At 44.9% G+C, this 11,680-nt stretch overlaps 2 protein-coding genes across 2 annotated transcripts in view; one reads left to right on the top strand and one right to left on the bottom strand.

Annotated features, from left to right (window-relative positions):
* rgs3a (regulator of G protein signaling 3a) overlaps window positions 1–11,680 on the top strand; it is a gene marked incomplete at its 5' end in the record, with an annotated part of 288,237 nt that overhangs the window by 40,903 nt on the left and 235,654 nt on the right. The window contains 5 exons of the mRNA XM_083657811.1: window positions 3,115–3,165; window positions 3,435–3,493; window positions 4,905–4,999; window positions 5,103–5,171; window positions 11,277–11,337. Of these exons, the coding sequence (XP_083513937.1) occupies window positions 3,115–3,165; window positions 3,435–3,493; window positions 4,905–4,999; window positions 5,103–5,171; window positions 11,277–11,337 (335 nt within the window). The remainder of the gene's footprint in view (window positions 1–3,114; window positions 3,166–3,434; window positions 3,494–4,904; window positions 5,000–5,102; window positions 5,172–11,276; window positions 11,338–11,680) is intronic.
* LOC310795750 (tripartite motif-containing protein 16-like) lies at window positions 7,549–10,228 on the bottom strand (the record flags this gene model as incomplete). The annotated part of the gene is made up of 1 exon (XM_083657822.1): window positions 7,549–10,228. The coding sequence occupies one exon, from the start codon at window positions 10,226–10,228 to the stop codon at window positions 8,564–8,566; it is 1,665 nt and encodes a 554-aa protein (XP_083513948.1). The 3' UTR covers window positions 7,549–8,563.

The raw sequence follows: 11,680 nt of genomic DNA, 5'->3' as shown, positions 1-11,680 counted from the left end.
CTTCCCTCCCCCCTCCTCTCTCACTCATCTCACTCCTCCCCTCTCCACTCCTCTCTCCTCTCCTTTCCTCTCCTCTCTTCTCCTCTCCTCTCTCCTCCCCTCTCCTCTCTGTCTTCTCCTCTCCTCTCTCCTCTCTTCTCCTCTCCTCTCTCCTCCCCTCTCCTCTCTGTCTTCTACTCTCCTCTCTCCTCTCTTCTCCTCTCCTCTCTCCTCCCCTCTCCTCTCTGTCTTCTACTCTCCTCTCTCCTCTCTTCTCCTCTTCTCCTCTCCTCTCTCCTCTCTCCTCTCCTCTCTGTCTTCTACTCTCCTCTCTCCTCTGTGTCTCTGTCTTCTCCTCTCCTCTCTCCTCTCCTCTCTGTCTTCTCCTCTCCTCTGTATCTGTGTCTTCTCCTCTCCTCTGTCTTTGAAAAGCTTTTCTTGCTTGCCCTCTCATGACAATAGGTAGTAGTAGTACTAATATATTCCATGTGCTGGAGCAATGTGCTGATGGTGCGTTGTTCTGTGCTGTATTAGTGTTTCAGAAATGAAGGAAAATGCCATTATTGGATCAATACGGCTTCTGTGTGAGTGCCTGTTTACTAAAAGCTTTAGAACATTCTACACATTTTTAAGACACAGCAGAAGTATGTTGTACATCCACACGACTAGAAGCAACAGACATGTTCCAGCAATGCAGCCAAGAGGCAGGAAGTGGACTACATGGGAGTCCTGTTCAAGAGCACTCTATCGGACCTGCGTATGCTAAGCGTTTAAGGATATGGCTGGTGTTTTTAAATACATCTCTTATCGTCAACAACTCCTATGAAAATGACAAAATCAATGGTTTGTTTATTACTTCTTTCCGACTTCCAACGTATTAACCCTTCAAACCAGAAGTCTTTATTGGCCTTTTCCACTGGCACTTTTGGCCGTGCCAAGCCATGCCATACCGCGCCATACCACGCTGACTTGTCTCTGCCATACATATTTTAACGCGTGGATCCGTACCATGCCACGCTCGAGATGGACCTTCTCTGGAGTGGGACCAAAGCGTGCCGGACCCGCCTAGTCTCGCCAAGCCGGCCAACCCGCGAGGACCTCCCTTATCGCCCTCAAACAGCTGTGTTGCCAGCATAGGTTCCTTCCGAGACTCTTCATGTCGGTGCGAGCAGAGAAGAAAGGTGTTTTTAAAGACCTCTCAGTGTGTTCAGCTGTCATTCCCTTTGTAGCTTCTAATACTGAATCTCTGTGGTCTGAACTTTAGTTTCTCTCCTGTGCTTCACTTTGTACAATCAGATATCCACTTTTATTTCACCGTTTCCTGCTGTGTGTCTGAGCCGTGTCATGTTACTGCTGAGCTGTAAACATTTCCTGCTGCCCGCCGCTTCATATTAAAAGCCTTCCACTGACAAACTAGCAGAAGGCCTTTTATTGTTAAGAACTTACAGGAAACGCAATGTCACTTTGACACAGTCAGTCACACAGTCATATCGCTGCTGCCGCTGCTGCTTTGTGACACGAGACAAGTCGCGTCACCAGTTAAAGACCGGCCTAACTGCATGTATAGAGAGGCAAAGTGAACGTCACTTCCTGCTTCAGCACTGTACCAGAGATTTTCTTCCGCAGTTTATTTTCCCATAGACATTTCGTAAAATGCTTATAATAATAGTTGTACTTGGTCAAACCAAACGGTTCAGCAATATTTAGATTCGGGAGAGACCATAGAACATTTCACTCTGACAAAAAAAAAAAAAAAATTTTTAAACGTTTTGCTCTGAGTGAAATGCTATGCGATCTCTCCTGTTTCTAAATATATCTGAACCGTTTGTTTTGAACAAGTAAAACTATTTTTATAAGCATTTTACGAAATGTCTATGGGAAAATCAATGGCGGATGAAAATCTCTGGTACAGTGCTGAAGCAGGAAGTGACGTTCCACTTTGGCTCTTTATACAGTATGTAGATGGACTGGAGTTTGACACTTTTGAGACAGCTTAATAGTTGCCTTTGCCTCAGGCAGGTGTTTTCACTTTGTTCTTCTCAGCAGTGGGCAGCAGCAGCAAATCCAAACCATGCCAAGTTCAGTTCAGTGTGGGAACCACAAACATCCCTTGTACCCAAGCCCTGAAGTGCCAGGGGCGTTATTATCACAGGACACGCCTCCCACATTTAGTCCACACTGTGCTCTTGTGAGAGTGCGTTTTCATTTGGAACAGCAGCAGCACAATGCCAATGTTAGCAGTGCCCATGTCAACAGTGCAGCAAGGTTGGATGCTCCGGGAGAACTCGGAAGGACGAGGGGGAATGAGAGAAACAGACAAACGTAGGCTAGGAAGTGAGACAGACGGAGAGAGAGAAGGCTATTTGCACCTATAGCTAGAGGCTGTTTGACCTTAGTTTGACCTTTGTTGGTTTGCATGTGTGTGGGTAGCACTTTTAAGACTGTTTGCTTTGTGTATGTATGCTCTGCTGCCGGTTCCCAGTGGTTGTCTAGTTCAGCATACTGTAGATGAAGGTTCCAGAGGCCGGCCTTAGTTAGCATACAAGTCTATATCTATTTTCTCTGTATGATTTTCAGCTCTCTCTCTCTCTCTCTCTCTCTCTCTCTCTCTTCTTGTTTCACACCCACACGCATGCACCTCTTTGTTATTCACAGAGATGTGTTCTTATCTTGAATTCTGAAAGTACCATGAAATTAAGTCCGGAATATCAGGATGCTCCAAAGTGATACCTAGTGTCGTCTAGAGAGAGAGTGGCGTCAGCGGAGGACCAAAATGCGTGACTCATTAGCCAATGAACAGCCAGGAAGGGGTCTCGCGCTACTTTTGCATGCTAAAATAAAGCTGATAATGTATAATTTGGTACAAAAAAAAAAAAAATCAAAGTACAACACAAACTGTCCATTTTGCTGCAACTCGACAGTGCTGCTTAATCCAGGAGCTTACTTCCTGGAACTCTTGAGAGTAAAAAAAACTGGTCCTTTGGAGTGAATGGAGATGTCGCAACTCTTCTATATACACGGCTCTGGTGTTACCCTGTGTTCAAGTCTATTCATCCAATTATTATGTTGAAAAGTGATATGGAGGAACCCCATCATCATACCTACACTGTCCCCTCCCTCTCTCTTTTTCAATAGGTCAGCTGAAGCTGTCAGTCATCCCAGAGAATGGTCTCCTCGTTGTTAGCGGTGAGTGCCACTACTCATCAGAGGCAACATCAGAGGTCTTTCTTAATATGTGCTCTTGTCATTTGAACATATTTAACACCACCATATTTAAGGAGCTGTTCATGTTCAAACTGGATTCATAACATGATGTTACATCACTAGGTCTTGATCCAAAGGCATGTATTAGTAACCAGTAACCGGTCCACATGATCTGAGGTAACAATCCCTTATGCTGTCTCTTGTAATGAAAACAGATTCATTCAATTGTTCATCTATCACGTTGTCCACAGTTCTGGAGGCTAGGGGCATGCTGGAAGAGGACAATGGGCCATGTGACTCTTATGTTAAGGTATGTACTTCTGAATGTTAAATACTCATCTTAACACGTTCACTGCCATTGACGAGATATCTCGGCTTACAGAATCCAACGGTTGACTGCCAAAGACGAGATATCTCGGCTTAAATTTTTTTTTTTTTTTTTTGACGGTGGGACGTGGATCCAACCCTTTTACGTCTTTTATACAAATATTGGAGGTATTGAATGTGTATAATCTATTTTACCGACCCACTGAGTGGCGACATGTCTCTCCAGAGTAGGAAGAGGCGAGCCAAAACTGGAGGGAAAAGCGCGAGGAAGCCGTTTTCATACTGTAAAATGGATGGCGAAAACGCTTTCACTTTCGCGCTGACGCACAGCGGTGGCAACGGTGGGGGGTTCCAAGAATAGACTGGATGCACACTTTGAAACACGCACCATAAATAAGCCCAGAATCGCAAGAGCTTGATCAGAGCTCTCAACCGAAACGCCAAGAAACGAGCGAAACCCATCCAGCGAGCCCCATCCAGACTGCCAGGCAGCAGCCAGGCAGCAGCAACTCGTTTGTCACAGACCCGCTGCAGAGCCAAGGAGGGCGGAGGAGAACGCCCACGGAGGGAGGAGTTGGAAGCAGAGGGGGGTTTCCTGCTGTTATGGAGGAAATTACTGTTCAAAACTATTGTTTAGATGTCTGACGTCTTACTGATGCCAAAAATGAATGGTTAAAGTGACTGTTCTATCGAATTTCACAAAACGCCGTTTATATCAGAATAAATTTTCTGACGCTGAAACCATGCTGTATTCAACTGCTAATGCTTACATAACTACTAACTCTACAAACTAACTCTTTTAGAGAGAGAAAGCACACATTCTATTAGTTCTTTTGAGATATTGTGTGTTCACAAAATCCTAACAGAAACGAATCCTCGGCTCTTGAAAGATGAGCCAGAATCCTCAAAAAAAAACCTTGGCAGAAGCTAACTACAGCATTGAAAAATGGCTGGCAGTGAATGTGTTAAAGACACTAAGGATTGAGCATCCGTGTAGTAGTGCAACGGTAGATTCTTTGCCTAACAACACAAGGGTCACAGGTTCGAGCCCCCCGGTGTTGTCTTCTCCGGCTTGGTCTGGCGTTCATACAGGCACAATTGGCCGTCGCTGCTGGTCGCTGCACTAGTGCCTCCTCTGGCCGGTTGGGGCCGACTGTTGGGCGGGAGGGGAACTGGGGGGAGTCATGTGATCCTCCCACGCGATATGTCCTGCCGGTAAAACTTCTTGCTGTGTGCTGACTGCACATGTATTGGAGGAAGCATGTGCTAGTCTATGACTCTCCCCAGATCAGCGGAGGTGGTGGAGCAAAAAAGACCCCAAGGACACTTGCTAAGAGCATTTACATTCTACATTCTCACTTACCCCCTTATTCTCCCTCCCATGTGTTCTTCAGGTTGGTCTGCTCCCAGACAGCGATCCCAGAGACAGACAGAAGACTCAGATGGTTCCTCACTGTCGGAACCCCATCTTCTTACAAACCTTTTACTTGTAAGCATTCAGTTATACAACCATCCAAAACCCGATGTGCGATCATATATGTGCAAATTTAGTCACTTAAAGGCATTTATTACCATTTTTCCATTGTTTCTAGTGTTGTCAGTGAGGAGGAGCTTCATAAGAGACTGCTCTTCACAATGTGGAACTCCGACTCCACCACAAGGTACCTGATGGGAATGTTGATCATGTGCTCATGATGAAGTTGCTGGTGGTGGTGATGATGACAGTGGTGATGATGAAGAGGGTAATAACCAAAATACATTTTAACTCACATTTCGATTATTTTGTGGGTAGCTGCATCACACTAGCTGACGTGTGACGTGAGACATGCACGAACACACGCGCACACACACACATGCACGCACACACGCACACACACACACACGCACACGCACATGCACGCAAGCACACACACACACACGCACGCACACACACACACACACACACACATACACGCACGCACACACACACGCACACACACACGCGCACACACACATGCACACGCACATGCACGCAAGCACACACACACACACGCACACACACACACACACACACACGCGCGCACACACACGCGCACACACACACACACACACACATGCACGCAAGCACACACACACACACACACACACACACACACACACGCACAGCTACCCACCAGAGCAGCAAAATTCTGTTTTATAATTGATGCTGCTGGTGTGTGTGTGTGTGTTATTGTATATGTAAGCATATAATCTTGCATTGCAGTGTGCGTGCGTGTGTGCGTTACTCGCGCCTCCCTGCCTCTGCAGAGCTAGGCTGAAACAGGGTCATCGTCGGGGATGGAGGACATAATGGTCGTTATGTTTTGTTGAGTGAAGAGAAGAGCAGAAAAACACCACTGTGTGAAAGAATCAATGTGATCCTTTACTTTCTTTAAAAGATTCCCTCTATTTTAACCAGTACAGGTAAAGGTGAGAAGACATATAGGGTACACCATGTATTGAAATGGGATATGTGAAGCTGTACAGTTATAGGAACAGTGGTCGAGTTTAGATCATGGAAAGATTAGAAAGATAAAGACCTTTTTTGGGACGGTTTCTGGGACACAGATTAAAGGAGCAGCTCACCCTAAAATCCCAAATACATATTTTTCCTCTCACCTGTAGTGCTATTTATCCATCTAGATCGTTGTGTGTTAGTGTTCTGGGTTTTGGAGATATCAGCTGTAGAGATTTCTGCCATCTCTCAAACACAGCTCAAAATGATGAGATGTTCCTGGAGTTCAATAGATGCAGATGAATGGATGTGCTGCCATTCTAGTCAAGGGCCTAAGTGAGTGTATAATGCTACACCCCACCCCCCTCCCTTTCTCCCTCTCTTTGTCCCCTCAGAAGTGCACTTGATGCACCCTCAGAAGTGCACTTGATGCACCCTCAGAAGTGCACTTGATGCACCCTCAGAAGTGCACTTGATGCACCCTCAGAAGTGCACTTGATGCACCTCAGAAGTACACTTGATGCACCTCAGAAGTGCACTTGATGCACCCTCAGAAGTGCACTTGATGCACCCTCAGAAGTGCACTTGATGCACCCTCAGAAGTGCACTTGGTGCACCCTCAGAAGTGCACTTGATGCACCCTCAGAAGTGCACTTGATGCACCTCAGAAGTGCACTTGGTGCACCCTCAGAAGTGCACTTGATGCACCCTCAGAAGTGCACTTGGTGCACCCTCAGAAGTGCACTTGATGCACCCTCAGAAGTGCACTTGATGCACCCTCAGAAGTGCACTTGGTGCACCCTCAGAAGTGCACTTGATGCACCCTCGGGGGCAGCAGGGATGCCCTCCTCAGCCGCGGTGCTGATGTGCTATGGGTTGTGGGTTGGGCGGTATCCAACTTTTGATACCTTTAAACCGTTCCGAAATGTCACCCCGGTATACGGTATTACCGTCTGAATAAAAATCACATAAAAACACAAAACACATTGCAGGGCTTGGTGAATTTATGTAGTCGCTGTTATATACCATTTCCCGCCACAAGGTGGCTGCAATGTACTTGCAGACTCATGAATGAATGAATGATGAAGTCACAGAATTGGTTGGCCGTGGCACGTGGTTTGTGAGAGTTGGCGTGCACGGTAAGCGCTGGTTAACCTGTACATCGCTAGACGTTTTTTTATGACGGTGTTAATTTCGTCAATGAAAAGTATGACGAAAAATATTTGTCGACTACCTGTTTTCACTGATGAAATCTAAACATACATACATATATATACATACATATATCTATATATATATACACACACACACACACACACACACACACACACACACACACACACACACACACACATCAAGATGAGTTAGTAGACATGAAGACTGCACTTTGTTGTTATGTCATATTAGTTTCACATTTTATAGCAGCTTTGCTTGCTGAAACTAATACAGAATAAATACTTTATTCCTTCTTGGAATTAAAACTTTATTGATCTTTTCAAACATTCACTTTGATCACACATCAATTCACTAAAACCTGAATGATTCTGGTTCAATCTTACCATGTACATAATATTCGCTTCATCCACACAATCAATCTGTCAAACAGTACGTCAGCACTGTGGAGGAAAACAAATCCTCAACATATTGATTATAATAATAATGATGACAGAGTTCACTTTTCTACAAAGAGCAGGGAACAAAATCAAATTATTAACAACTATTCAGCTATAATAAAGGAAAGATTTCTAGGTTGCTATGGCTGCTCCATTAAGGCCCATGCAGTGGAACAGAAACAGCAGAAAACATTAGATTTTTTTGGGGCATTTCAGACTAATGAAAACCAGGATATATCAATGTACATTTAAATATAGTATATAGCCTATATGTAGATTTATTTCTTTTGTGGGGGGGGGGGGGGCTTTATTTTAAATTCTTTCCCACCCTTTCTCCAACATTAACTGAATCGAACAAGCTTTTAAATCTTTATTATATAGGCTACTGTAAGACAGGCTATAAACACGGTATGTGCTGTTTACTCTTGGTTGTACACCAAACACAATAAAACAATGTGGCGGTTTATTGTTTCCTTGTTATCGGCAAGTGGTTCGGTTTGGCCATGGTTAGGCGTAGCGGTGCCTGGTGGAGATCTGCACTCTGCTGACTGAGCGCACTTTTCTAGTTTATTTTAGTTTACAATTTAATTTAATGATAAGACATTTATGTTTAACATTTATTTTGACATTCTGATTTGTAAAGCACTTTCTAAATAAAAAGGGGGGTTCATATTTATCCGACTGCTTGTTGTAATAATTGATGAAAAAGTAGCCATGTGCAGTAATATAGAACATTGAGGATGCATTGAGATGCATCGAGGAATCCAATCAAAGACCAGTAAATGATAATCGAATCCAATCGTGAGGCCAGTGAAGATGCACAGCCCAGTAGCATGATCAGTCATAGCCACAACTGAACAGACAGATAAGAGACTCAAACTGCAGCAACATAAAATCAAAGCCCCGCCACACTGTTTGATTGACAGGTGATCTACTGTACCACACATTGCTGCTTTAATAACTCTGTCTACTTGAGATTACACAACTCAGCAGTGGCTCCATCATAAAGCCAAAGTCCAGCATAGAGAGGCTGAGTAAATGTGGTCTGGACTCTGTGGAGGAGAGTCATGGTTTCAGAGACACTGTAGAAGGACAGAATACCTGCACTGTGATCCAGGTACACTCCTACTCTGGAGGGCAGACGGCCTGGGATGGGAGTTTCGATAGTGTTATGTACAAATCTATGTGAGTTATTGTAATTATATAATTCCCAAGACTTGTCATTGTATCCAAAACTACTTACATTCCCTGTTCTGATAATATTCTTATAAGCAACTGCTATTGCAACTCCACCTCGACCCCACTCCACCTCCCAGTAACAACGGCCAGTCAAACCCTCTCTACTCAGGACCTGATGCATTGCAATGAATCTGTCTGGGTGACTAGAATATGACTGTTCTTCACTCATATGTGTTGCTTTTCTGTTCCCCTCAGATAATAACAGCCGTGTGTTTGCTGTGTTTGGATCCAGTGTGATCTGACGTGAATATTGTAAGAAGTCAGCTCTGGTCTTGGGCTCTGGTTGTGACAGTAAAACATCCACTTCAGTCACTGTCAGTGAGATCTTAGGCCATTCCTCTGTCAGAATGTCCTGTAGTTTCTCTCTGGCCTCTGACACAGCTGCAGTCACATCCTCAAAGTAGCGCAGAGGACGGGTATCGATCCTGGGTGAGTCTGGAGATTGACTGAGACGTGACAGCGAGGGGTAACTGTGTAGGAAGTGGATGTGATCCTCTGTGTGTGAGAGCTGCTCCAGCTCAGTGTGTTTCCTCCTCAGCTCAGCAATCTCCTGTTTCAGCTTCACCTGAAGTTCTTCGGCCCGACTCGCTTCCTCTTTCTGCTGGGATCTGATCTGCTCCTTCACCTCAGAGCTTCTCTTCTCAATGAGACGGACCAGCTCAGTGAAGATCTTCTCACTGTCGTCCACTGCTTTATCAGCAGAGAGATTGATAGCTTCCACCTCCTGCTGAAGCACCTTCACGTCTTTCTCTCTGTCCTGGAGTGTTTGCTGGATTTGTTGCCGACTGACTCGGACCTCTTGCTGCCTGTTGGTCCTTTCTGCTGCAGCTGAGACTGTGTCATGGCCTTTATGTTCATCCATGGAGCAGAGATAACAGATACACTGCTGATCAGTACGGCAGAAAATCTTCATCACCTCATCATGACGAGAGCAGATGTTCTCCTGAAACTTCACGGTGGCTTCAACCAGCTTGTGTTTCCTTAGTGGAGCTGCATCATAGTGAGGCTGGAGGTGCTGCTCACAGTAAGAGGCCAGACACACCAGACAGGACTTGAGGGCTTTCCGCTTTCTCCCAGTGCAGACATCACAGGCCACGTCTCCAGGTCCAGCATAGCACTGATCAGGAGCAGCAGCTTGGAATCCTGTCTTCCTCAGGTCCTCCACCAACTCTGCTAACATGGTGTTCTTCACCAGGACAGGCCTTGGTATGAAGGTCTGTCTGCACTGGGGGCAGCTGTGGATTTTCTTCTGATCCTCTTCATCCCAGCAGCTTTTAATACAGCTCATGCAGTAGTTGTGCCCACAGGGAAGAGTCACCGGATCCTTCAGTAGATCCAGACAGATCGAACAGCAGAGCTTTGCACCGAACAGCTCAATTCCTTGCTGCGCCATTTCACTTCTCAGTGAGAGTGTCAGATAGTTTCACTGTCCCTCAACTGAAGAAGGGGGGAAGGTGCAGGTTATCAGGCTTTGCTTCATTCCAGGAAGAGGAGTGCTTTTAAAGGAACAGTGTGTGTTTTAGCCCTTGTTTATAACATGAAGTGAAGATTATGACAAAGAGATAAGGAATAGTTAAACTTTGGATCAACATCTCTCTCCTCTTATTCCCCCTAATTTTAAAATAAAGTTCCAAAACCTTCTACAGAAGTGGCTGGTGGAAGATCTAACAGTAAAACTATTTAGGTGTCTGTCTGTGTCTGTCTGTCTGTCTGTCTGTGTCTCTCTCTCTCTCTCTCTCTCTCTCTCTCTCTGTGTGTTTGTGTCTGTCTCTCTCTCTCTCTCTCTCTGTGCTTGTGTTCAAAGAATCAATGTGATCCTTTACATTCTTTAAAAGATTCCCTCTATTTTAACCAGTACAGGTAAAGGTGAGAAGAAATATAGGGTACACCATGTATTGAAATGGATATGTGAAGCTGTACAGTAATAGCAACAGTGGTCGAGTTTAGATCATGGAAAGATTAGAAAGATAAAGACCTTTTTGGGATGGTTTCTGGGACACAGATTAAAGGAACAGCTCACCCTAAAATGCCCAATACATATTTTTCCTCTCACCTGTAGTGCTATTTATCCATCTAGATCGTTGTGTGTTAGTGTTCTGGGTTTTGGAGGTATCGGCCGCAGAGATTTCTGCTTCTCTCCAATACTATGGAACTGTTCTCTTTCCAGAAATCATGACCCGGTTACTCAAGATAATCCACAGACTTGTTGTGAGCAGTTTTATGTAGGAACTATTTTCGTCCGAACTACACCCGCTAGCTATGCTGCTAGTTTAATGTAGGAACTACATTAGCTAGCAGCTAGTGGGTGTAGTTTGGTCGAAAGAAAATAGTAATAAAAATGGAGCCTGTGTTTTCTTTTTCTCTGGGTCTGTTTTTTGTCTTTTTAACTCACTCTGCTTCTCTCTCTCTCTCTCTCTCTCTCTCTCTCTCTCTCTCTCTAGGGTGAGTGTGCTCCTGGGTTGCATGAGTTTTGGTGTGCGCGCCCTTATGGAACCAGACAAGGTGAGTTTGAATACAGAGATTGCAGATTTGGATGGATGTGTGTGTGCGTGCGTGCATGCATGGGTGTGTGTGTGGACATGCATACGTGTGTGTGTGTGTGGGGGGGGGGGTGCGTGCATGTGTGTGTGTGGGCGTGCATGCGTGCACGTGTGTGTGTGTTTGGTTACTAATGTTACAGCATAGCAATATTGCCTCCATGCTGAAGTGACACAAACATAGCTCAAGTTAGTTATTACTCTACTGCAGTGGCCCTGAAACTTTTTTGACAACAGTACCCCCTTTCCCTGATTTCTCAATCCAAGTACCCCCTTTTACCTGACTCCAACATTTTGCTTAGAAAACT

This window comes from Poromitra crassiceps, assembly GCF_964638095.1.
Source record: "Poromitra crassiceps genome assembly, chromosome: 21".
Classification (NCBI taxonomy): domain Eukaryota; kingdom Metazoa; phylum Chordata; class Actinopteri; order Beryciformes; family Melamphaidae; genus Poromitra; species Poromitra crassiceps.
This window is presented reverse-complemented; position numbering and strand designations above follow the sequence as displayed.